The sequence below is a fragment of the Notolepis coatsorum genome, assembly GCF_963971535.1.
Source record: "Notolepis coatsorum genome assembly, chromosome: 3".
Lineage (NCBI taxonomy): Eukaryota > Metazoa > Chordata > Actinopteri > Aulopiformes > Paralepididae > Notolepis > Notolepis coatsorum.
This window is the reverse complement of record NC_140167.1, coordinates 168721827-168749563: the sequence shown is the minus strand read 5'-3', so window position 1 is coordinate 168749563 and position 27737 is coordinate 168721827. Positions and strand designations below refer to the sequence as shown.

At 43.3% G+C, this 27737-nt stretch overlaps 1 protein-coding gene across 1 annotated transcript in view; it reads right to left on the bottom strand.

The window, feature by feature from the left end:
- Positions 1-26313, bottom strand: part of ttc21b (tetratricopeptide repeat domain 21B) — a 156215-nt gene extending 129902 nt beyond the window's left edge. The window contains exons 1-4 of the mRNA XM_084310923.1: positions 26130-26313; positions 23030-23159; positions 9126-9236; positions 2443-2609 (exon numbers count right to left, since the gene is read on the bottom strand). Of these exons, the coding sequence (XP_084167049.1) occupies positions 2443-2609; positions 9126-9236; positions 23030-23159; positions 26130-26153 (432 nt within the window). The 5' untranslated portion in view covers positions 26154-26313. The remainder of the gene's footprint in view (positions 1-2442; positions 2610-9125; positions 9237-23029; positions 23160-26129) is intronic.
- Between the last annotated feature and the right edge of the window lie 1424 nt (positions 26314-27737).

Sequence of the window (27737 nt, the reverse complement as noted above, 5' to 3'; positions counted from 1 at the left end):
TGTGTCTCTCTACACTGTAAATGATACAGTCATCACTGTGGCGTCTGAGGATCATAATTAAATCCAACACTGGGAGGATTAGACTGAGACACAATCACTGCTGGAAGCTCCAGAGGAAACATGAGGAGAGACACAGATCTCAGCAACATCTCAGTATCTCAACATCTGCAGCTTCTGTTCAGACCCGTAACCCTAACGTCAACAGAAATTAAAGGGGCATTTCACCAAAAAACAATGCAGATTATTTTGCACATAGAGAGACTATATCTATGTACTATATATCTATATCTGTACATATCCCTTACCTACTCGACCTATTGCGTGCTCCCAGTCTCGAGTTACAAGACTAAACATCCGGCGAGTGTCATTTGACAAGCCATTCGGATAAGTGACCACGTCCTGTCCTGAGATACATATCTGTATCTGTTTTCTCTGTATATGTATATGTTTTCTCTGTATCTGTTTTCCATGTATCTGTAGTCTCTGTGTACATACTTGAATAAATATGTTCTCTCTGTATCTGTTTTCTCTGTATCTGTTTTCTCTGTATCTGTATCTGTTTTCTCTGTATCTGTTTTCCGTTTTCTCTGTATCTGTTTTCTGTTTTCTCTGTATCTGTATTCTCTGTATCTGTTTTCTCTGTATTCGTTTTCTCTGTATCTGTTTTCTCTGTATCTGTATCCGTTTTCTCTGTATCTGTTTTCTCTGTATCTGTTTTCTCTGTATCTGTATCTGTTTTCTCTGTATCTGTTTTCTCTGTATCTGTATCTGTTTTCTCTGTATCCGTTTTCTCTGTATCTGTTTTCTCTGTATCTGTATCCGTTTTCTCTGTATCTGTTTTCTCTGTATCTGTTTTCTCTGTATCTGTATCTGTTTTCTCTGTATCTGTTTTCTCTGTATCTGTTTTCTCTGTATCTGTATATGTTTTCTCTGTATCTGTTTTCTTTGTATCTGTTTTCTCTTTTCTCTGTATCCGTTTTCTCTGTATCTGTACCTGTTTTCTCTGTATCTGTTTTCTCTGTATCTGTTTTGTTTTCTCTGTATCTGTTTTCTCTGTATCTGTATCTGTTTTCTCTGTATCTGTATCTGATTTCTCTGTATCTGTTTGATCTGTATCTGTACCTGTTTTCTCTGTATCTGTATCTGTTTTCTCTGTATCTGTTTTCTCTGTATCTGTATCTGTTTTCTCTGTATCTGTATTGGTTTTCTCTGTATCTGTTTTCTCTGTATCTGTATCTGTTTTCTCTGTATCTGTTTTCTCTGTATCTGTTTTCTCTGTATCTGTACCTGTTTTCTCTGTATCTGTTTTCTCTGTATCTGTTTTCTCTGTATCTGTATCTGTTTTCTCTGCATCTGTTTTCTCTGTACCTGTTTTCTCTGCATCTGTTTTCTCTGTATCTGTTTTCTCTGTATCTGTATCTGTTTTCTCTGCATCTGTTTTCTCTGTATCTGTTTTCTCTGTATCTGTATATGTTTTCTCTGTATCTGTTTTCTCTGTATCTGTTTTCTCTTTTCTCTGTATCTGTTTTCTCTGTATCTGTACCCGTTTTCTCTGTATCTGTATCTGATTTCTCTGTATCTGTTTTCTCTGTATCTGTATCTGTTTTCTCTGTATCTGTTTTCTCTGTAACTGTATCTGTTTTCTCTGTATCTGTATCTGATTTCTCTGTATCTGTTTTATCTGTATCTGTACCCGTTTTCTCTGTATCTGTATCTGATTTCTCTGTATCTGATTTCTCTGTATCTGTTTTATCTGTATCTGTACCCGTTTTCTCTGTATCTGTATCTGTTTTCTCTGTATCTGTTTTCTCTGTATCTGTTTTCTCTCTATCTGTATCGGTTTTCTCTGTATCTGTTTTCTCTGTATCTGTTTTCTCTGTATCTGTATCTGTTTTCTCTGTATCTGTTTTCTCTGTATCTGTACCTGTTTTCTCTGTATCTGTTTTCTCTGTATCTGTATCTGTTTTCTCTGCATCTGTTTTCTCTGTACCCGTTTTCTCTGCATCTGTTTTCTCTGTATCTGTTTTCTCTGTATCTGTATCTGTTTTCTCTGCATCTGTTTTCTCTGTATCTGTTTTCTCTGTATCTGTACCCGTTTTCTCTGTATCTGTTTTCTCTGTATCTGTACCTGTTTTGTCTGTATCTGTTTTCTCTGTATCTGTATCTGTTTTCTCTGCATCTGTTTTCTCTGTATCTGTTTTCTCTGTATCTGTTTTCTCTGCATTTGTTTTCTCTATGCACATACTTGAATAAACATGTTCTCTCTGTATCTGTATCTGTTTTCTCTGTATCTGATTTCTCTGTATCTGTATGCATTTTCTCTGTATCTGTTTCCTCTGTGCCCATACTTGAATAAACATGTGTTCTCTGTGTGTGTGTGTCCCTATGCAGTTGGCAACACAGAATAATCGCCTCTCCAAACAGACATTGTCCACTCCTCACCTCTCTGGAGCCACTGGAGAGTTTAATCATTCTCTCGATGTACTCCCTGGCTTTGTCACTGCGGCCCAGTAACCAGAGCAACATCCCGGCGTAGTAGAGGCTCTTGGGAGACGCACTTTTACGATCCTCTTTCACCTTGGTATCCAGCTCCTGTATGACGTCTTGGTCTGACAACACGGACGAGACACGGATACAGACACTAGGACATGGCAGTGGTGGAAGGAGTACACAGTTCCTTTACTTAAGTAAAGGTAGAAATACCCAGATAAATGAGTACTTTGGTAAAATTAAAAGTCCTCCATTCAAATTCTACTTAAGTAAAAGTAGAGAAGTATTTATATTTTTTATATTTATGTACTTAAGTATCTAAAGTAAAAGAATGCATTCTACATGACATTTGTGTATTCCAATGCTTGGGAGCGTTCAAACCTCCATCCACTGATGTCTAAAGGTTAATGTTGAAGTGGTATGTGGTCCAGTTATGCTGCTCTGATTAAAGGTTGTGTTAAAGTGGTATGTGGTCCAGTTATGCTGCTCTGATTATATCATCTTGAAGTTGACAGGATTCAGATTTGAAAGTACATCATCTTCATATATCTTTGCCTGTGTATCGTGCGATCCTAATAGACACACCAGGGCCCCCTTCCCCGTACCTGGATAACTGAGTTAGCCGGATAATTTCCAGTCTAGCCTGACTTAAGCCGGACCTTCCTGTTCCCCGACGCTCGATTGTCCAAATCACCATGACAACAGATCAAAAAGTTTGAGCCTGGTCGAGAGTAGGGTTAACTTCAGTTAGCCGGATGAACCATGGCCACGCCCCCGCAAATAAATGACAGCTCGCTTCCTGAAATGATTCTCACAGTCTAGAGATCCCATTTATACCATTCTTCGTTTTCCTAGAGGGGGCTTTTGAAATGTATAATAATAGAACTAAATGCTGATAATAAATCATATTGAGCCTATAGATTTACTTTGTCCTAAATAAAATAATGCACGTCATATACGGCGCTCGGAGTCGCGATACACGCTGCATGTGGTTATTTTAATAACGGCACATTGCAAATGTGAATCCCGCGGGCCTTTTGCTTTTTCCAAATCCAACTGTGCAAAAATGCTTCCGCATTCGTCACCGGAGGTACCGTAGTGGCGTGCGGTAATGCGCCTTTCATTTTCCTTCACGCAGCGCCCAGCGGCGGCGTGCTCGCTCAGGTGCGTGCGTGCGCCGGCATGCTCGCGAGGTGCTCGCGCATGCGCATGAGATCCCGCCTTAACAATATATATAAGTCACCGCCCCAAATTCAGTATCCAGAAATAGCTCAATTGGCAAGACGCCATGGCTGTGGATCCTACAGCTAGTTGCTGGTGAGTTCGAATCCCGTCAAATATTTTTTTTTTAACGTGATTTTTTTTTAACGTGTATTCTTTCGCCGGTTAAGGTTAGGCATGGTTAAGGTTAAGGTTAAGGTTAGGCATTGTTTCGGAGTTGGTTAAGGTTAGAACGGTTAAGTTTAGGCGCTGTTAAGGAGCTGGTTAAGGTTAGAGTTTGTCAAAGAGAATGGCAATATTCTTTCTATGGTTAAGGTTAGGCATGGTTAAGGTTAAGGTTAAGGTTAGGCATTGTTTCGGAGTTGGTTAAGGTTAGAACAGTTAAGTTTAGGCGCTGTTAAGGAGCTGGTTAAGGTTAGAGTTTGTCAAAGAGAATGGCAATAGACAGCCTATTTCCGCGCGACAGCTCCCAAAGCGGGCCTGAAAAGAAAGGCGATTTACCGTAGTGGCGTGCGGTGACGAATGCTTCCGCATTTTTGCACTGTTGGATTGGGAAAAAGCCACACGCATCCCGCGGGGATATTTTCAATGAATGAAATCTATCGGCCGTTTGGCTCTGATTAGTTTCATATATTCTCCGCTGTAGATTTGCTTAACGGAGCGCCCGGATTGTGTTTCATTCAAGCATAAAATTGAAGTGTCTATGCGTGGATTGTGGTTTTTGTGTGATATTGTAACTGGGATTAAAATGTCTGATGAGATGCGCTGTTTGACGGATTTGAGAAATTGAATGAGCCGTTGACGTCACATTAATGCATTTGAGAATAAAGAGATAAAACTTCATTCAAAAGAAAAATATTCTAAACACGGGTCTCTCGTCCATTAATGGATAAACAATGAATATATCCCATCTGGCACAGTGGCGCAGCGGCTAGTGCACAATCCTGGCAACCGGGCGACCGGAGTTCGAAACCCCGCGTTTCCAATATAATCTTTTTGGAATATAATATTAATGATTATACGCAAAAGTAGCCTAGTTTTAAGTTAAAATATTATAAATCTACATGCATTGAGGATGTCATTCTTTATATAGCTCTCAACGTGCACCAAATTGAATTATTCCTACATTGCAAAAAGAAGGAAAAGACTAGGAGAAGTGGGATTCGAACCCGGGCCGTCTGCGTGAAAGTCAAAACCACAAACCGTCACACCACAGTGCAGATAAGTAAAAGATCCACCATACATCAATCAATGGGTAAGAGAGCCGTATCCTTATTCTGTATAATTATTTTCGCTAGCAAGATCTCATTTGATTATTCAATCCATAAACCTACTGCCAGCAGGCAAGTTTAAAGAAATATAATCTGATTGATTGGGGTAATGAGGGACTTAAAATTAGCCTATAGATTATGCATTTAACTTGTCGGCGAGGCTATTGAGCCGTACTGCAATCTGTTAATAAAGTTTTAAATCAATTAATCAATCAATGCCGTTAGAAAATCAGGATCTCTGCTATCGATACGTGCTGGCTTTTCAACTGAAGCGGCCGCGCGCACTTATCCTGGGTCTCAAGTCTGGTTCGAGTTAACGAGACTGAATCCACCTTCGAGGAACAGGAAAATCCCGGCTTCAAACATCGGGTTAATTGAATCTGGATAATGGGACTCTTGATCGACTTAGTTGAACCAGGTACGGGGAATAGGGCCCAGGGTTGGGAGCGACTCGCTTGCAGTTCAGTGAATTCACGGAGGTGAATTCTCTTTCAATTCAAATAGTGAAAAATGGTATGAAAAGGTTTTACTATCCAACCAACTGACCAACACATTAATGATAATGAATGTTCTGTGATCATCAGCAAGTTTAAAGATGTTAGATAATATTTGTATGTAGAGTAATCGTTTAAAAGAATAATAACAATAATAATAATAATAATAATAATAATAATAATAATAATAATAATAATAATAATAATAATAATAATAATAATAATAATAATAATAATAATAATAATAATAATAATAATAATAATAATAATACATCCACAGAGCTTTTAGAGAGGTGGGGAATAAAAGTAGTGGTTTTCCCCCGAAAAAATATTGTCATAAAAAGATTGGTGGGTCCAAAATGAATGTTGCTATTTACATGTTGCATGCATGTAGCCCCTCCCTACTTCCTATTTCCCTATGTGGAATGCACCTGATTGGATACATGACAAGCTGCTGCTCTAGTGCAACAGCTAGTGGCTGAATGTTATCTATAGCAGTGTTTCTCAACTGGTGGGTCGCGACCCAAAAGTGGGTCGCGGAGCCATTTTGAGTGGGTCGCGGATGTGTGTGTAAAAAAAAAATTAAATTAAAAGTAATTTTTTTTTTTTTTTTACTTTTTTTTCTCTCACTACCTATCTTTGTGAAAGTGGCTTCTCAGCTCTGGTCTAGCTGAAGACAAAGCGGAGGAACAGATTGGACATTGAGCATGACCTCAGAGTTGCTTTGTCTACCATCACCCCAGACTTTGAGCCTCTTGTCAGGAGCAAACAACATCCCCAGTTATCCCATTAGTTCCCTGCATGTTAAGCTAAGAAGTCTGCTAAGAAGGATATATTATTTATTATTATTATTATTATTTTATTTCATTGTGTTTTTAGCCCTTAGTTGCACTTTTGTTTCAACCCCAGTTATCCCATTAGTTCCCCCAAACTTACTATAGGTCTGTTATGTTAAGCTAAGAAGTCTGCTAAGAGGCATAATTATTATTATTATTATTATTATTATTATTATTATTATTATTATTATTATTATTATTATTATTATTATTATTATTATTATTATTATTATTATTTAATTTCATTGGGTTTTTAGCCCTAGTTGCACTTTTGTTGCAACCCCAGTTATCCCATTAGTTCCCCCAAACTTAGGTCTGTTATGTTAAGCTAAGAAATATGCTAAGAAGCATATATTATTTATTATTATTTTATTTCATTGGGTTTTTAGCCCTAATTGCACTTTTGTTGCAACCCCAGTTATCCCATTAGTTCCCCCAAATTTAGGTCTGTTATGTTAAGCTAAGAAATCTGCTAAGAAGCATATATTATTTATTATTATTTTATTTCATTGGGTTTTTAGCAATAGTTGCACTTTTGTTGCACTTTTTTGTGTTTATTTCATATTTTGAAAGATTGCGTATTACTGCAATTTTCTTTTTTTTACATAAATCATAGTGGTTAAAAATGTTGGGTCGCAACTTAATGACTAAGGAAAATGTTGGGTCCCGAGGCTAGACCAGTTGAGAACCACTGATCTATAGCACCTTTACACTTTGAGTGTATTGAACTGATAAGATAAGATAAGATAAGATACAATAAGATATTCCTTTATTGATCCCTTGGGGGAAATTCTGGTGTCATATCAGCATGGGGGAGGGGAGGTACAGGTATGGGCAGGGTAATAGAAGGACATAAATATAGGCAATACAATGAAATATGAATATAAAAATATGACAAAAATAAACAGTGTAAACAATATAATTACTTAAAAATATGAGGTCTGTACCCTAACTGGCATGATATACGTCATATGTTGTAGTCCCTGCAGGTTTTGGTGGTTGAGACTCTGACACAATGATCCCAACCCTGGTATATATACACACTAGGGATGCCCCGATCGATCGGCCAGTGATCGGTATCGGCCGATATTCAGTATAAATATGAGATCGGTGAATTCCGATAATGCTTTATTTTTGCCGATCGTGAAAACCGATCGAAAAACATGATCCAATTCTTAGCGGAGTTCTCACTTGCTGACTTCTCTCTCAGGCACACAGAGCTGCAGCGCACTGCCCCTCCCCCTCCTCCTCCTCCCCTGCCCCTCCCAGACCCGTGTCAACAGAGGCTCCTATTGCCTGCTCTAGTCTAGTGCATGGGACCTCTGTGAGCTCACGTTAGCTACCTAGCTAACGTTACTGTTTAAACAAAATGACCCAGTCAACTATTCACTTTTAGTTTAATACATGAGGCATTGTCTAACGGTATCTAGCCGACTAGCTACTGATAGCTCCTGATATCAACAAATGCTCCAGCAATAGTCGAGTGCATGATACCTCCGTTAGCTAGGTAGCCAACGTTAGCTCACTGTTTATATGAAATGTCAGAGTAAACTAAATAGTTCACTGAGGCGTTGTCTTAACGTTATCTAGCCGGCTAGCTACTGATAGCTCCTGATATCAACAAATGCTCCAGCAATAGTCGAGTGCATGATACCTCCGTTAGCTAGGTAGCCAACGTTAGCTCACGTTAGCTCACTGTTTACACGAAATTACCCAGTAAACTAAATAGTTCACTGAGGCGTTGTCTTAACGTTATCTAGCCGGCTAGCAGTAGCTACAGATAGCTCCTGATATCAATGTCTTATAACATTGATTCGATGCGTATTCAAGCCCCTGGCTTGCATCGCAGTCACGAAAGGGGCTAGCTGAGGGCATGCTGAATGTGATTTGACCAAAGCAGAGTATACACACAGACAGTGGAGCTGTTTGCAGATAGCGAGCATTTTGACTTGTTGCATGGTGGCGATGTCTCGCAGATAATACAACTACAAGTATGATTATATAATATATATATTTTATATAAAAAAAAAATGTATATATAAAAAAAAAAAAAAAAAAACGATCGGTCGAAATGGCTCATAGACGATCGGTGATCGGTATCGGTGGCAAAAAACGTGATCGGGGCATCCCTAACACACACACACACACTAGGGCTGCACGATTAATCGCGATTTGGAATGATGCAATTATCAAATCGCAAAAAAAAAAACGCTTTTTTTAAAACTTTTTTTAACCAGGAAGTCCCATTGAGATACAATATCGGTTTGGGAGAGGGAGGTAAGGGGTTTTAGATTGTGTGGTGTGAAGTTTAGACTTCAGAGAGGGAGAGTAAAGTACAGAAAAAAAGGTACCGTTGGGTACCGGTATCGATTCCCAGGTAAAAATAAACATTTTCAGGCTTGGTGTCCCGAAAAGACCCACCGCGTAGGCCAGATGCAAGCCGCATTTTACAGTAAACCTCTGTGGGGCTGCTTATTTTGTTTTATTATTATAATCGCAAATGTAATCGCAATATCTGTCAGAAAAATCGCAATTCGATTATTTCCCAAAATCGTGCAGCACACACACACACACACACACACACACACACACACACACACACACACACACACACACACACACACACACACACACACACACACACACACACACACACACACACACACACACACACACACACACACACACACACACACACACACACACACACACACACACACACACACACACACACACACACACACACACACACACACACACACACACACACACGTCTGGCAAAGCAAAGAAGGTGAGGACAGAAACAGAAATACCTGGGTGTGGCTTTTTCTTCTCAGCATAGACGAGGGCCATCAGTGTACAAAGAGACACGTCTCGTCTGTCTCTTATCAACTCCAGCTCTGATATGGCATCCTGAATCTGATCTGGGATCAGAATGACGACATTGTAATGCACGGTACATACTTATACAACGGCATGCAAATTTCTCGATTCTGATTTTTCATAACCAACGCTCTTGGTCCCAGGACCCGCCCACAACCGCACCACTATCAATGCGCGTTCGTGGTTTTAGAAATGCAAGCAAGATGGCAGACAGTAAACGTTACGAAAGGATAATGGTGATAGGGTCATGAAGACTAAATGAAAAACGATTCTGTCACGGCGAATGTCTTAGTTGCTTAAACAATGTTGAATGATGAAATTGATGGGTCATGAGTCATTGTGGAACAAAATAAAAATCGCGCGAATTGATTGATTGATTTTTTTTTTTTACCTACTTTCTATAGAAGCAGCTGGGAGGTGCGCTGTTTTAAGTGAGCGTGGACTATTGAATTGATTGATTGATTGATTGCTAATTTTATTACTGTCCGCCTTGTTTCCAACTGGTTAAAGGTCAACCTCCACGTTGTATTTTTGTTCAATAAACAATGTGGACTAGGCCAACAGTGGCTTTCATGAAGAAGGGGAAAAAAAAGTATTGAAATTTACCCAGTTTTAGTGTTTTTATCAAACATTTTGTCTGCCCAACACAATCACCACGCACGTGCATATTTTAATCAATGGTTCTTAACGTGCGTGTGTAATCGAAATGATCGTCACAACAGGTGCAGGAGGGCTCACCAGGGGGCGCTGAGAGTCACACAGCTAGTGGCAGGCAGAGAGCCTTGCTACCATAGATATATGCTTGCTACTACTAGCCGAATGGAAATGTATCTGTTTCACCTCACTATTGCTCCGTGATTATAGCCATCCATCCATCTCTAAAGCTAACCACTATTTGTAAAAGCCACAACCACGTTACCATATTTGTAATAATGTAAATCATTGTGTCGTTGTACACATATTGTGTTTATAACGTTAGTAGATAACATAGCTTAGCTTGGTAGCTATTGTGCTAACAACATATCCCGACATCCGGCTCGCTGGCCGGCATGAACGGCCGACCCAAAATGGTTCTCTCCTCTCTGTACACCCCGACCCGTCCCCACGGGTGCCCTGCCGGGGGGCCCATGGACGCGACGGCGGCGGCAGCCGCAGGGCGCCCGAGCCCGCAAAGGCTAGTGTTACACGATAGCTATGAGCTAACTAGCGCTGCGGGCTCCGGCGCCCCGCGGCCGCCGTCGAGTCCACAAGCTCCTCCGCGGGGACAGGGGCACACAAAGAGGAGAGAACCACCCGCAGGGACGGCGTGCTATAGGCTAACGTCAGTGAGTGTAGTGGTCCCGACTGCGTGTAGCAGGGACGGCGGAGATATAGGCTAACTGTGATGCACCGAGTGAGCCACCATTGATCTAGTACTATGACCTGGACGGACATAAGGCATACGTTTCCTGAAGTGACGTCACAGCCGTGCTAGGTGCTAGCGTCTGATAAGCTTTTAGATTCGGCTCATTAATATGCACCTGTTGTCCTGTTGACCTGTTGCGACGTCGGCGTTTGATAAGCTTTTTTGATTCGCGCGTGCATGTTATTCGTGCATGGACCTTTTTAACTCTTTCAGAGTGGCATTTCCGGTGTCAAATGGAAAAAAATAAATAATGAAATTATATACCAATGATGTAAACTACCCATAATTGATCAGTAGTGTTACAAAGGGTCAGATTAAACCGAATATATATATTTATTGATTGATATATATTGCATAATATTTGTATATCGTTTGATATCCCTTGTGTATTCTTTGTACATATACACGGAATATCCCTTTAACCTAGTACAGACCATAATATTTCGTTCTCTTATTGGATAGCGTTCCACCAGCGCCATTGCCATACCCCCAGAGTCGAGTTCAAAGCCACCGTCAAGGCTTGTCTCAACATGCCCGGTTCTGCCCAAGACTACGAGACGGGAATAAGGCTGGTACTAGTTTATTCGCCTAACATATAAATATGGCGCAGGTGAATACAGAAGTAGTTCGAGTTACCCAAGTGAAGCCTCACCCACGATACGACGTGCGGTGAAGTGGGCCCGTTTTGCCCCAAAATAGAGTCTTGTCTTATCCTAATACGTTTGTTCAACGTATCGTTCGCTCCTTACTAGTAAAGCCTTCATCACGAGTCAACGACCAAGTGAAGTGAGCAACCGTGCGTCTAAATAGAGCACTTATAGCCGCGTGCGAATAGGATAGTAAAGTGTCAGAGCTTAGTGGAATAACGTCAAGTTCAACCTAGTTAATGTGAAGTACCGCGCACCGGAGAATATACACCGGTGAATGCAGAGCCCCTTTCCGGCTGGATTATTATTATTATATTGCTTTGGACCAGGCTGTTGGAGCGGATACGAATCGTCTACACCCCACTACTGTGGGATTTACCCGTGACGTGAGGAACATCACTCGAGCCCGTCTCTATTGGAGAGGCTAGCCGGCTTTCACCTGTGCTGCACGCATACTGGGATTACAGCTGCTGCTTTCGTCTGCCGATCAGGGAGTAATATACCGCCTCCCGTAGCAGGAGCTTATTGAGTCCCCGCTGATCCAGACTTTGCATTCGAACATTTCCTCCCCCTGCTGGCTTACAACCGGTGGGAACCCCCTACCAGAATCTCCCGCTGCCTCCCCAGAGTACCATAGATATAATTTCCTAATATTCTGGTTGTGTTATTATCTCATGCGTAATATGAGAATGGACATTCATTATTGATTTGCCTACGCACATTCCTTTGCCTTATAAGCGCATCTAGAGTAAAGTATATTATGTATTCTTGCTGCTAATAAATACTTAAATCCAATATTGTTGTGGAACCGAGTCATTGTGGAGGTGTTCTCATCTGATATACCTGTGTACTGTATGGCCAGTAGTAATGTACATAAGACGGTAGTGGTTTAATGATACCATACTTATTAATACAGTCAGGGAATTGTACCCCTCAGTTACAAGTAGGGTTTAACCTGGAGGTTGGGCTTTAAGTTTAGGCACTCTTTCGAAGTCGCTCTCTTTCGAAGTTGGTTAAGGTTAGAGTTTGTCTTTAGAGCAGGGCGATATACCACAAGCCCTGATGCAAATTTCTCGATTCTGATTGGCTGAAACAGTCAACTTACACGTGGGTATTAACACATCCTGCGCCAATACCGTTGTACGACGTGTTTCAAGTTCATGCGAATTCTGCCAATCCACGGCGTACGACGTTATTGAGATCATATTTCATTTTTTCGCCATGTTATTCATATTTCCCTCACGGAGCCTGGTCTGATGCAGTGGGACTCGGCACAACTCTGCAACGCTTCAATACTGCCCCCTGGTGGATGATCGGCGAGTTGCCAAACCGGAAATGGCCGAGTCGACCTCGGTGCGTCGCCGAAATGCGTCCGGCACTCACATATTGTTGCGGGACTCTAGCCACACACCGTGGATATGGATCGCTGCCATAACTCAATAATCGACATGATTTGGGCGTGTATTATTATTATACAAACCGGAAATGGATCGACTCGATTGCCGTCAGATAAGTGGGATCTTTTTGCTCCAGTCTCATCGCCCAACGGTAAGAGGACGCTGACGTTACTTTCAGCCTGTTTGTTTATTATTATCCATGCAAACTGCTCTCATCAATATATCACCCATACTACATAAAGCATTTAACGACGATCACGAAATTATAAACGACCCCCCCCCCCCCTCCGTTCATCCGCGCATGATCAGTCATAACGTTTAGGATCATGTACAGTTGAAATTTTTAATATAGCGTGGATCGGCAACAAACGGCATTTGATCATCTATATATGCGTTTATGCCTATATCTCACGTTCTAGGAATTACTGCAGAAAACGATAAAAACATATTTATATTCTAGACGGTATTTTCGTATGAATGAAAAAGTAAAACGTTCCTACATCCTGCACGATAGATAATTGATGTTGAATGGGCCATAGTAATGTCAATTTAGCAATACAATTTAAGAAGTTATAGCCCTGCAAAGAAGGTGAACATCTCCATAGACTTTCAGTGCTGGCAGAGAATGGTATAAGATGCTCAAAGTGCGTGGCAGGGAATGTGTTAAGACTAACCTCATGCTCTTGGTCCCAGGACCCGCCCACAACCGCATTACTATGACTCCGCCAAGCGAGTTTTTAGAAGTGAAGCAAGATGGCAGACAGACCGGACAGTAAACATTACGAAAGGATATGGATCAATAGGGTCATAAAGACTAAATGAAAAACGATTCTGTCACGGCGAATGTGTTAGTTGCTTAAACAATGTTGGATGATGTAATTGATGGGTCATGAGTCATTGTGGAACAAAATAAAAATCGCGCAAATCGATTGATTGATTGATTAATTGCACATAAAAAAGCGTTCTATAGAAGCGGCTGGGAGGTGCGCTGTTTTAAGTGAGCGTGGACTATTGAATTGATTGATTGATTGCTAATTTTATTACTGTCCGCCTTGTTTCCAACAGGTTAAGTTTAGACCCTCTTTCGAAGTTGGTTAAGGTTAGAGTTTGTCTTTAGAGCAGGGCGATAGACCACCAGCCCTGATTCCAAACTCTAACTTTAACCAACTTCGAAAGAGGGCCTAAACTTAACCAGTTGGAAACAAGGCGGACAGTAATAAAATTAGCAATCAATCAATCAATCAATTCAATAACCCACACTCACTTAAAACAGCGCACCTCCCAGCTGCTTCTATAGAAAGTCGCAGGAGTGGGTTGTGAGAATTAGACCATGCCTAAAAAATTAGGCATGGTCTAATTCTCACAACCCACTCCTGCGCGTGATATAATGCTTAAATAAAATATATAAATGAGTACTACTGAGTAATAGTGCTAATCAGATGTATGTGCAGAGTTGTAGTGTTAATATGTACAATTGTAGAATTAATATGAATTAGAATAGTGCTGCCACGCAGGCGTTTGTCTTGTCTGTTGAAAAAATATACCGTCGCCTCATTCGATGAGGAGAATTTGCATTGTTTATTCTTATTTATTGTGCCTATATGTGCGAAATTGCTGATAAACCGTGTCTTGTTCTGTAAGCTCGTTGTGGCTGTAAACAAGGGTAACTTCAGTGTCTCACGAGTTGAAATAAAGGTTTGCAATGAAATAAAAGAAATCACACAAAGACTTCACTTTGTCCTCCTAATGTTTTCTCTGTTTTGTGCCAAATGAGTTATTTCAAATTAAACTAAACACGCACACATCGCAGGCGTCAGGCTGATGTTCACATATGCGTCTGTCTTTAATAAAGCAACAGATTTATAGAGGCCTCTCCGCATGACTGATTTCACACGGCGCGGGGTAATAGAGTGGAGTCCACGTCCTTTTTATGGAATTTTCAATAAAACACCGGCGACCATTTGATTCGTTGATGAAATCCTAATGACCGTGAGTCAACTTGAAAATATTACGTTAAAAGGTTAAGTCCGGGATTTTTGGAACGCCTAACCCGTCTTAACGGGAACGTGGCTGATCGGGTTTAGAGTCCTTTTCTCAGCACAGAGTCCATACTGTTAAGTAACGGAGCCAGGCTTCAGTCTGTACAAGTCCTACTCCACATGCAATCAAAGACCTTTGTTTTCCTGTATATTGCCTACACTCTAGGCTCTCTGCTACCCATACTGTATGCACTTTGAACTCTGGTGCTTATACTCAATTTATACCTACCTACTGCTTTTCACTGTCTACAACTGCCCTACACTGTAATCATAATAACCATAACTACCCACCTCATACTATGGTCTACCCATATAAGTCTGTATGATAGCATGTACAATAGTGCTGTATATACGGTATATATACATTTATATTTACTGCATATATATATATCCATCTGTCTGAATATACCTGCATATAATCATTCTATATACCTACTTATACACCTGCATATAACCCATATAGCTCTGTATGATTGCAAGCATGTACAATAACTGTATACCATATATATATATTTATTCTTACCGTATATATATATATATATATACACATCCGTCTGTACATACCTGCGTATAATCCTTTTGACATATCTGTATATACTATATCTGTAAATATCCTACTCTTACTAGTTACACTGCTGGCCAGTATGACTTACTACCATAGTGTCTTTATACCTGTATATGACTGTACATATGAATACTACAACTCTGTACTAGGGATGTCCGATATTATCGGCCTACCCATATTATCGGCCGATATTGGCATTAAAATGTAATATAAAAAATTAGCGGTATCGGTAAAAAAAGAAGAAAACAATAAGTTAACCTTTATTTACCCAGGCAAGCAAGTAAGAACAAATTCTTATTTTATTTATTGTCAAACGTATGCATAATGTTGTGTTAATTCCATGACAAGGGATATGTAATGTTAATTACCTGAAATGATTCCGTTTTTGGGGGGGGGGGGGGGGGGGACCCCGCATATATCGTTATCGGTATCGGAAATGAAGAGTTGGACAATATCGGTATATCGGTAAAAAAGCCAATATCGAACATCCCTACTCTGTACATACATCTGATTATCACTATTATTACTCAATAGTACTCATTTATATATTTTATACCCAGTTTAATCACAGGTACATTGTATATTACTATTGCACTTTACTGTTACATTTGCACTCATTTTCGTTGTACTGTATATGCTGTATGATGACAATACATTTTAATACAATCAAATCCAATGTAATTTAATTTGATTTCAAACCTTCATTTCAACTTGTGAGACACTGAGGTTACCCTAATTTACAGCGACGACAAGCTTACAAAAACAAGACACAGTTTATCAGAAATTACATACATATAGACACAATAAATAAGAATAAACAATTAAACAATCAGCTAAGACAGTTACAAGTCGACACAGTGGTCGGAGATCATACTTTTAAATGCAGCAAGAGAAGGAAGATCCTTTAGCTTCAGAGTCAGTTGGAGGACATTCCAGGTGTTGGAAGCATCAAAAAGCAGTTTTTCCTAGTTCAATTGACAACTTACAATTTAGTGCAGGGTGTTCAACTACATTTTTCAGAATAAGAAAACACTATTGTCTGCAAAGAGTGCATACTCACAGGCATTTTGTCATGGTGACGTTGATGCAGGAACACAAACAACGGAGTTATTAATAGCACCTCACCATGACAAATGCCTGTGTATTCTTTGCAGACAATAGTGTTTTCTTATTCTGAAATGTTTTGTTGAACACCCTGCATAACAAACACACCTTTATGAAAAGGTTGGATGACCTTCTCTGGTTGAAAGGCGTAACTATCATTGGTATTTGTTTATTTTTAAAGCCTGTATTGCTAAACCTCCCACTTACATCACAACACTGTTGGAATGGAATCTTGAAACCTATTCTACACGTTCAAATTAGTTATATATCGTATTTGCTTATCGCGTCCCGCTCTGAGCCTTATGAGATACCCCTTATCTCCTATGATACCTACTGTATCCCCAACGAACAACTACATGCACCCACACCTGTATGGGGCCCCGCCCCTATGGAGGTGTAGCCCATATAACCATGACTCTGGTCACCAAACACCCTTCCTCTATTTTCGTTACAGCGTACTGGCTGCGTGCACCATACGTAACTAGCAGGATGAAAAAGATCAGTCATAATGTTGAAAGCTTACCGGAGGTTGCTGGCCCCTGGCAACTTCGACGCATGTTTTCGGCGACACGACGGGCCTATGTTGATGTTCCTCGTCTGATGACAGCAGATCGAGGTTCAGCTGTACAAGATTGGCTGTCGGGCCAGCTTGTACCCAGGTAGGCCCTGTGTCTTCAGGCATGGGTATTAGTGTTAGTAATGCTGGTTTGTTTTGTTACACAACCATGTTGTGTGTTGGCGCCGGGGGCAGGATGGTTTGGTGAACGTTCACTGCAGGGAACGGTTTCCAAGCTGTCTTGGGCGTGCTACTAAACATCTAATGCTATGCTACATGCTATCGCTAATGCCGCATGCTATCACTACTGCTAACTGCTACGCTGTTCTAATGTCTCCGCCGTGAGATGTTGTCACTTCTCCCTCCTCTTGCCCGGTTCATCAATGAAGGTCAGTCGGTAGCTGTTGTGGGTTTTTTTGCTGAGTCCTAATTACCTTTTTTCGGGTAAATGGGTTGACAACAGGGTAGGCCGTGGCTAGGTAGCCTAGCCAGGTATGTTACCTTGTGTTCCGGCGGGGTCTATGGAACATTGGAACGGTGTCCCCATCTGGGGCGATGCGTGAGCTCGGCGGTGTAGCAGTAGAGCTATATTACTGCAGGATGGGACTTAACGGCGGGTTATGGCTCAGCTGGCTAGTTCCTATACACATTGACGTCGGGTAGTGGGGCTATGGGTCCAGCCGACAGGGTAAACATGTTGCATGTCTGTGCGCAGGCGGTTGTTGATCTGGGTCCCACATCGCCTCACGCTAGGCTGTAGTAGTATAGGGGCAGGGCCGCCTGGGAGAAATGTGAGGCCCTGTGCGAATTTAAACGCGAGGCCCCCCAGCCCCTGAGGCGGCCCTGTGTAGTGGGCTATTGTTTCGTTCTGTCACTCTGCTATGAGAAGGTCTGTCTTGCTACAGTTCTCTCCTCTCAACCATTCATACTGACGGTCACTAGGTATACTGGGGGAGTAGTGCGGGGGGGGGCTTTGTTTACCTTTTTTGGTAAATGGGCTAAGCTAGGGCTGGTGTGCTGTTGTGAATATTTTGAATGAAGGCGGGACTAGTTCGCTCTGGTCTGCCTCCCCTTAACGTTGTGTGTATGGGTTTGCTCATTCTACAGTATTTTGTGGTTTAGTTCTTTTATTCATTTAACCCTTTCATGGTGCACACCACAGTGGAGGTTGCTGTTTGCAACCACCACTGGTGCTCCGTGTTAACATCAGTCCTTTGTTTTTGACATATTGAAACAGTGCCCCGCCCGGCCGACGCCATGGGTGGGTCGGCCTGGCGAGTGGCTGGTGGGCTGTTAAAGCTTGTACCGCCACGGTATGGAATTGGCAACAATTAGAACTGTGTTCGAATTGCTGTTTTTTTCTATTAAAAAAATGGTGTCTGGTGGCGGGGCCTTGAGGGCCAGCCGACGTCGACACATCGCGCGAGGTTGTTGACGTTATTAGCTTTGACCCAGCCGCAAGCTATAACCGCTCAGGGTTCCCCTCTCCGCAGGGGATTTTGGTCTTCTGCTGGAGCGCGGGCGGTATTGTCCTAGGCCCTACACCGCCTCACACCGCGCAGCCAGAAGAAGAGAGAGCACGGCCTCGTCAGCGGCAATGACGAGGCCCTCGACAGGCGGCCATGTTTTCCCCCGCCGTAGGTATCCTGGGCGTTGATTCGACAGGTGTCCACAAGGCCGACAGCCTTGGCGGCCGAGGGATCGGCCATGTAGGATGGGTTCGGCTTGAACAAACAAGCCGTCACCGTCCTGCCGCGAGCAGCCCGCTCTCCGATCACTCCCTTCCCCAACACCAGCGGAGAAAGTGGGCTCTGATTGTTTCCTTTGGCTGCAGGCCGCTTGCCTTCGTTGATGCGCGGGCGGCCCCCCTTTTCGCTTCTCATGGGGACAGGGGCTGACACCCAGTTGATGGCTGAGCCTGGGTCTGTCCGTGAGAATGTTGTGCTGTCAAGCGGCTCCCACACCTTGAGCTGTGTTGGTTGAGCCTGGTGTTACGTCTGTCAACTTAAGTGTTGTCAGCAGGGGGGCTCGAAACCTTTTGAGGCACACAGTGCGGGCTTCCCCGGCCTCGCCTTCGCCAGGCCAGGTATCATGTTGGTGCCTCCCACTCCTGAAATATTGGCAAGTGGTCGCAGGCACACGTGATTTGGGGTGGTAGTAATATCACTGCAGGGCTACGGTGTGTAGGAACCCATGGGGGCCTTACACCTTGCATGTCCGGCTGCAGAACAACTCCTCAGCATGTTCTGGAGGGGTGTTCAGTGGGGGGGCTTTTTTCATCGGAAGCCCCCCGTATCAGACCGGCCCTTTCTGTCGGGGTTCCCCCTTGGGTGCGATTGCCTCGTGGGTGGTGTCAGGGTCAGATGTTCCGACACGGAACGCGCTGCTCGCACGGTTCCAGGGTTGGCTACGCACAGCGGGGGGACCGGGCCAACTATCTACAGTTCCTGGCGGACCTGCGCCACGTGACGGCGGGTGCGTTGGGAGTGTCGTCACATATGACTACGGCAGTACCATATGTCGAGGTGGATGGAGAGAACGCTGAGGCGGGGACTTGTGTTTACACAACCCCACCCGTTTTCATGTTTGGTACAGACCCTATTGTCAGGGTCTCCAGCAGTGACAGCTCTGGTCAACGAGATCCAATCTCTGTGGACGAAGCAAGCCATCGTCGTGGCGTTCTCCTCCCGGTGTTCTCTGCCTGAGAAGTTGGGAGGGAGGGGTGTAAGACCCAGGCTGGACCTGTCCCATGGGAAGGTTCAGCATTTTTTGGATCGTCTCCTACCTGTTGAACACTGTCAGGTGGGGGTCTGGTTCTCCTCCATAGACCTGTAGGATGCGTATGCGCATCTCCGATCTTCCATCCTAGGGCTTACCTACGCTTCCTTTGCAGGGTTAGCGTATGAGTACCAGAGGTGGCCGTTCGGTTTTCTCTGGCTCCCCGCATCTTCACCAAGTGCATGGAGGCCGCACTGGGGCCTCTGCGTCGTCAGGGGTTACGGAGTGTTCTGCCCTGATGACGTTCTGGTCCTTCGCGGTCAAGGTGGATCGTCAGGTCTCGTACCAGGCAGGTCTCTACCAGCCTGGGGTTGCTGTAGACTGGATGTAGAGTACTCCTCTTCCCAGTCAACGGTTGGAGGGCTATGGGCATCCATCTCAGAGCGTGTTGTCAACACGCTCGGGAGGTTCCGTCCTAGGACGGTTACGGCGCTGTCTCACGTTGCGTTTTCACCGACGCCTCCCTCGCTGGTGACGCGTCGGGCCAACGCAGTAGGGGGCAGCTGGCAAACCATGCTGCCCGGTCTGCGCTACGTTCAATGTGTTGGTGTTGAAAGCGACCCTTCTGGTCCACAAATGGTGTTGATCAGGACGGACGATACGACGTCAGTGTCGTGTATCGACAGACAGGGAGGAGTACGCTCCCCCTGTCTGCACCAGGCGGCGGGCGGCTGGCTATGGGCGTCCTCCATCTGCGTGGCCTGAGGGCTCCCCACATCCCCGGCAGGGAGAATGTGGGTGCAGGTGTACTGTCGCGTGGCGGTCCTCATCCTGACGGGTGAGGATTACGTCTGGACATGGCCAGGCAGGTCTGGGACCGATGCCGTGCCGCCAGGGATTCTTCCCCATACATCTGTTAGGTCAGTTGTTGGGACGGGTACGTTGAGGGGCGCAGGTTCTTGATCCTGATGGTGTTACCATCTGGAATGCGCATGCTCCCTCCACTGTCGCGCTTACGCGGGCAGATGACATATGTTCCAAGTGTGGTGTAAGGCGGGGGGCCGGGACTCAGTCTCCTGCCCCCTGGATGCTGTCCTTAGTTACCTCCAGTCTCTCCTTGATAGACTGTCGGCTTCGACTGTGAGGGTATATGCAGCAGCTATATCCTCCTATCATGAGGGGTTTGTGGGGATGTCTTGTTCAGCCACCCTCTTGTGAAGCGTTTCCTGCTTGGCGCTCGACGCGTTAAGCCGGTGCAACGCTCCTTGGCTCCGACTTGGGATCTTCAATTGGTCCTCGGTCGGTTGTCCTTGGCCCCGTTTGAGCCGCTCGAGCAGGCGCCGTTGGGACAGCTGTCCTTCAAGACCGCGTTCCTACTGGCTGTCACTTCCGCTAAACGCGTAGGTGAGCTCTGTGCTCTCTCGGTACGTCCAGAGTGCCTGTCTTTTCGGACCGATTGCGGTGCCACTCTGCGACCTAATCCTGCTTTCGTGCCTAAGAATATCCGGAGTTCCTTCCGCTCCCAGGATATTGTGGTTCAGGCGTTTCGTCCTCCTCCTCACACTAGTGAGTTAGATGCGGGCCTTCACCTGTCATGTCCAGTCCGTGCTTTGGGGATTTACCTCAGCCGTACTCTGGACTTCAGGGTTACCGACCAGCTTTTTGTCTGTTACGGTGGGGCTCGTGCTGGTAAGGCACTGTCGAAGCAGCGCCTGTCCCATTGGTTGTGCGAGGGCATTACCCTCTGCTACACGTTGGCTGGGCAGGATCCCCCTGGGGGCGTCAGGGCGCACTCCACTCGTGGGGTGGCTGCTTCTGCCGCTCTCCTGGGTGGGGCCTCGGTGGAGGACATCTGTGCTGCAGCTTCATGGTCCTCCCCGGGTCCCTTTGTAAGGTTTTACCTCATGGACATGACCGGGGGTTCTGTCTCCCAGGCGGTTCTGGGGTCTGTGGCCTTTCCTGCTTCCCGTCCTTGGTCGGGTAGCAGGAGTGTATGGGTATGGGCCACAGTGTGTTGAGTCACACGTGGTTCCGCCTGTACGGTGTGTTCAAGGGGTTCTGGTTCCCTCTTGTTCGCATTCAGGTGGAGTTGACTGCGCCCCCCCTTCATTAGGAAGGATGGGGTGACAGGGCTCCCCGCACCCCTTGATGTGGGCTTACGGGTCCTCAGGGGGTACATCTGTCGGGTCTCGCGTCCGCTCTTCCCCATATCTCATAAGGCTCAGAGCGGGACGCGATAAGCAAATACGATATATAACGATAGGTTATGTAGATAACCTAGTTATATTAGTATTGGCTGAGCGTCCCGCTCTGCGTGGCCCTGAGTTCCCTCTTGAGGGATCTTTTCCTGGAACGGGATTTGGCGAGGAAGGGTGTTTGGTGACCAGAGTCATGGTTATATGGGCTACGCCTCCATAGGGGCGGGGCCCCATACAGGTGTGGGTGCATGTAGTTGTTCGTTGGGGATACAGTAGGTATCATAGGAGATAAGGGGTATCTCATAAGGCTCAGAGCGGGATGCTCAGCCAATACTAATATAACTAGGTTATCTACATAACCTATCGTTCTTAGGGTTCCTCCTGTTTGCTCTAAAAACTATGTACTTGTGAAATTATGTACCCTAATACTACACTACTATTCTTATACTACTATGCACTCAAGAGTGTAACACTCATGTTCGACAAACAATATCACTGACCCTTAGCTGCCAGAGATGTACCCCTCCTGCTCACTTGTTGTTCACAATCTGTAGCTAAATGACTAAACTGTAAATCGTAAATTGAACTAGGAAAAACTGCTTTTTCCTTTTATGCTTCCAACACTGGAATGTGGCTCCAACTGACTCTGAAGCTGGAGGTTCTTCGTTCTCTTTCTGCATTTAAAAGTATGATCTCCGACCACTGTGTGTCGACTTGTAACTGTCTTAGCTGATTTTCTATTGTTTATTCTTATTTATTGTGTCTACATGTATGTAATTGCTGATAAACTGTGTCTTGTTTTGTAAGCTTGTAGTCGCTGTAAATGAGGGTAACCTCAGTGTCTCACGAGTTGAAATAAAGGTTTGAAATTAAATTAAATTACACTCTTTCAAAATTTGATTAAAATGTATTGTCATCATACAGCACAAGTATACAGTACAACGAAAACAAGTGCAAATGTAACAGTAAAGTGCAATAGTAGTAATATACAATGTATAGGTGATTAATCTGGGTATAAAATATATAAATTAGTACTACTGTACTGAGTAATAGTGCTAATCAGATGTATGTGCATAGTTGTAATGTACAGTTAATAGCAAGAGTGCTGCCACGGGCAGGCGTTTAATTGTCTCGTCTGTCCAAAAAATATACCGTCCCCTCGTTTAATTAATCCAATCTATGATTGTATTCTTGAATCGTCTTACCTTGCATTAAACTGCTATATGCATGGAAGAAGCTGAAGATTGGATCACTGCTGAATTTTCTTTGAGCCGCAGCTGCAGCGTTCACGGCATGGTTGTAGTATTTCTCATAACAATAGTAATTGATCAAACCCTGTAAAAAAAGCATAAACGTCAGATCAGATGTAGCCATGAATGAATGAGACAATGCAATTTGAAAGGTTGCAGGTTGCAGAAAAAGCCCTCAGCTCTGAACTCTGTAGAATATGCACCTGGCTCGTTGATAACAAACTATCATTTTACACCTGGGTAAAACGGAATCCATTCTCTTTGGATCAAATAACAAACTCAGCAAGGCCAACGGTTTCTCTGTTACAGTGGGTGACAATATTGTAACAAGGAAAGATGAAATTACATACCTAGGTTCCATACTAGAGGCAAATCTTTCCTGTGACAAAATGGCAACCAATAAAAAAAGTCAACCAACGAACAAGATTTGTGTACAGGATCTCCTCTCTGGTAAACAAGAATACCCTGAAGACTCTAACAGGAGCACTCATTCAAGGGTACTACGACTATGCTTGCACCTCATGGTACCAAAGCACCTCAAAGGCGCTAAAAACAAAATTACAAACATCACAAAACAAACTGGTCAGACAACTGCTTGACTAGTAGAACCCACCTCACCCCTGCCCACTTTGACAACCTAGGATGGCTTAGAGTTGACAACAGAGTACAGCAACTTGCAATGGGCCTGGTCTACAAGAGACCAGCCCTGCTGGTCTCTGACAAGAACAAGTTACAGGTTGAAAAAACCCTCAGCTCTGAACTAGGCAGAATCTGCATATGGCTCGCTGATAACAAACTATCATTACACATGGGCAAAACAGAGTCCATTCTCTTCGGTTCAAATAACAACTCAGCAAGACCGACGGCTTCTCAGTTACAGTGGGTGACAATATTGACACAAGGAAAGATGAAATTACCTACCTGGGTTCCATCCTAGAGGCTAATCTCTCCTGTGACAAAATGGCATCCAATGTAATAAAAAAAGTCAACCAACGAACTCGATTCTTGTACCGGATCTCCTCTCTGGTAAACAAGAATACCCTGAAGACTCTGGCAGGAGCACTCATTCAGGGGTACTACGACTATGCTTGCACCTCATGGTACCAAAGCACCTCAAAGGCGCTAAAACAAAATTACAAACATCTCAAAACAACTGGTCAGACTACTGCTTGACCTTACTCCTAGAACCCACCTCACCCCTGCCCACTTTGACAACCTAGGATGGCTTAGAGTAGATGACAGAGTACAGCAACTTGCAATGGGCCTGGTCTACAAGATACACTACACGACCAAGGTACCCATGTACATGGCAAAATACTTCCCAAAGGTCAGTGAATACCACGATCACACACCAGAGGGAGCTCCACAAATCATGTTAAACCCAGATTCGGCTCAAATAAGGACTAAACACGTTTCGCAATTATGCCACATCAATGTGGAACGCCCTACCCAAAGCTGTAAAGGAATGTGATCACTACCCACTTTCAAAACCTCTCTCAAGAGACACCTACGGGAGACTGCAATGCAACACTGGCCCTGTAAATATCCTAACCCAACCCCCTCCAATGTACAGTCATTTACCTAGTATGGTCTTGTCAATAGTCCAATGTACAATTTTGTTTGTTTGTACAGAGTCCCCCCCCCCCCCCTCAATGTACAGTTTTGCTTGTTTATACAATGTGCCCCCCCCCCCCCCCCCCCACCCACCTCCAAATGTAAATTACCCAGTATGGTTGTCAATATCCCAGTGTACCCAACCCCCCCCCACCCAACCTCCTCCAATGTACAGTTTCTACGTCAAATGTATATACTCCCTTTTCTTGACTCCTTCTGTATCACAAACAGTACTGTATTTGCAAATCTGGTATGTCATAAATGTATAGATGTAGCAGTACTGACTATCTGTATGTCATGTATGTCATATATGTCCTGATGAATTGAAAATGGGGGACCCTGGTGTAAACAAGACGAAAGTCTTTCTCTGGTCTGCATCCCCTTAACAATTGTGTGTATTGAGCTGTACTGTATTGTACCCATTCTGCAATCTGTTAATAAAGTTTCAATCAATTCAATCAATCAATCAAACCACTAAGGTACCGGTTGTACATGTTAAAATACTTCCCAAAGGTCAGTGAATACCACAACCACAACACCAGAGGGAGTTCCACAAATCATGTTAAACCCAGAACCGGCTCAAACAAGGGACTAAACACGTTTCGCAATTATGCCACAACAATGTGGAACGCCCTACCCACAGCTGTAAAGGAAGTGAATCACTACCCACCTTCAAAACCTCTAAAAGAGCACCTACGGAGACTGCAATTCGAAACTGGCCCCTGTAAATGTCAAACCCAACCCCCTCCAATATACAGTTCGCCCCCCCCCCCCCCCCCCACCCACCTCCAATGTACAGCCACCCCCCCAACCACCTCAATGTACAGCCACCCCCCCCCCACCTCCAATGTACAGCCACCCCCCACCCACCCAACCACCTCCAATGTACAGTTTCTTCCCCCTCAAATGTATACTCTCTTTTTAGACTCTTTTTGTACTCACAAACAGTACTGTATATTTGTAGATCTGGTAGTCATAAATGTCTAGATGTAACAGTATTGTCCATCTGTATGTCATGTATGTCATATATGTTATGATGAATTGAAAATGGGGGACCCTGATGTAAACAAGAGGAAAGTTTTTCTCTGGTCTGCATCCTCTTAACAGTTGTTTGTATTGAGCTGTACTGTATTGTTTGTACCCATTCTGCAATATGTTAATAAAGTTTTCAATCAATCAATCATGTAGCCATGAATGAGACAATGCATACACGAGTGTTTTGTTTAGCGTTGCTAGATGAGCTAACATAGCGTTATAGTAAACATGACAGCATCAGGCCTAACTCAGATCCAGCTCAGCTATCTACCATCTCATGTGAAGCCTCCAGTATCTCACTGAGGTGCATCTGCAACGTGTTTAACGTTACTTTGTTAGGTTAAAGCTTTGGTTTGTTGACATTATAATATTGTATAAATGTTATGTATCCAGCATGTTATCTTACCAACGTTGTCTGTTCATCCTCCATCTCTGCTGAGATGCTGTGTCCAACGCGTGTGTTATGTCTCCTCTTGTAAGACAGAATCCTTATCCAGCTGCTCTGAGATATAATATATATTGTTATAATGTTAGTTACATTTTACAGAAACCTTTTTATCGGTGCCCCTTCGTCATCTTGCAGCCACTACTTAGCGTTCTCCGTAACTTAGTAACGACAACTTCCGCCTCCGCCGTTGAATGTATTCTGTTCCTCCGCCAGATGGCACTGTCGTACTTTCAGAAAACTACTCTGTATAGACAGAAATGGATGGTGATAATATTATATTCTCCACTTGCACCATAGATATATATAGAACACTAGATAGCTTAAGGCGGAGTCACCAGCGTCACTGAACCGCCGCCATCTTGGGAGAGTCAGCCTTGAGTGAGAGTGAGTGAGCTGCACAGACAAAAATACTCATAACTCGCTGAAATATTGACGGATTTACAAACGGGTTGGTTTGCTATAAACATCAAAGATGTAGTTATGATACTGTATACTTATAAAAATAAATTAAGATGTTTTTTTTTACAAACAGCTTGAATCATAGCCACGTTAATAATGCTTGTAATAAACCAAACCGTTTGTAAATCCGTCAATATTTCAGCGAGTTATGAGTATTTTTGTCTGTGCAGCTCACTCACTCTCACTCAAGGCTGACTCTCCCAAGATGGCGGCGGTTCAGTGACGTCGCTCTCCATTGGCCGGCAGCGCGGGCAAGCTATCTAGTGTTCTATTAGTAAGGGCATTTTATCAGATATTTGACCGATCTGCAAACTAAATCCTTACCAATCAATTTCTTCACTAATGTGTTTGTAAAGGTGTGTAGTAAGATGTATTAAAAAGTTGAAGTTCAAATCCTGTATGTTTTTTCGTAACAACTACTCAAAGTTGAGGTACCGAATACCGATTTTCGAACAATCTAAAATGTTCAGTTTGGCCTTGGGTAACTTGTGAGGGGTCAAACTATGGGGTTTTCATGATTCTGAGTTGATTGCAATCATTTATTTTTCACTAAAATCATTCCTTTGTGGAAAAATGGCTATGCCCACCTTTCCCGCTCGGCCCCCCACCCCCCCACAATGCCTTTCCACTGCTAGCATAGATTTTTTTTGATTACTTTACTATTTGCCCTTTTAGGACTTCTTCTTCTTCTTCTTCTTCTTCTTCTTCTTCTTCTTCTTCTTCTTCTTCTTCTTCTTCTTCTTCTTCTTCTTCTTCTTCTTCTTCTTCTTCTTCTTCTTCTTCTTCTTCTTCTTCTTCTTCTTCTTCTTCTTCTTCTTCTTCTTCTTCTTCTTCTTCTTCTTCTTCTTCTTCTTCTTCTTCTTCTTCTTCTTCTTATTATTATTATTATTATTATTATTATTATTATTATTATTATTATTATTATTATTATTATTATTATTATTATTATTATTATTATTATTATTATTATTATTATTATTATTATTATTATTATTATTATTGTTGGTTGGCATTCAGAGTGAGGACGTTTAGAGTTAACATGCTGAAGCCATTTGCAACCTTCATTTGATCATGGACAGACTGCTTTTTACGCCTGATATGTAAGTA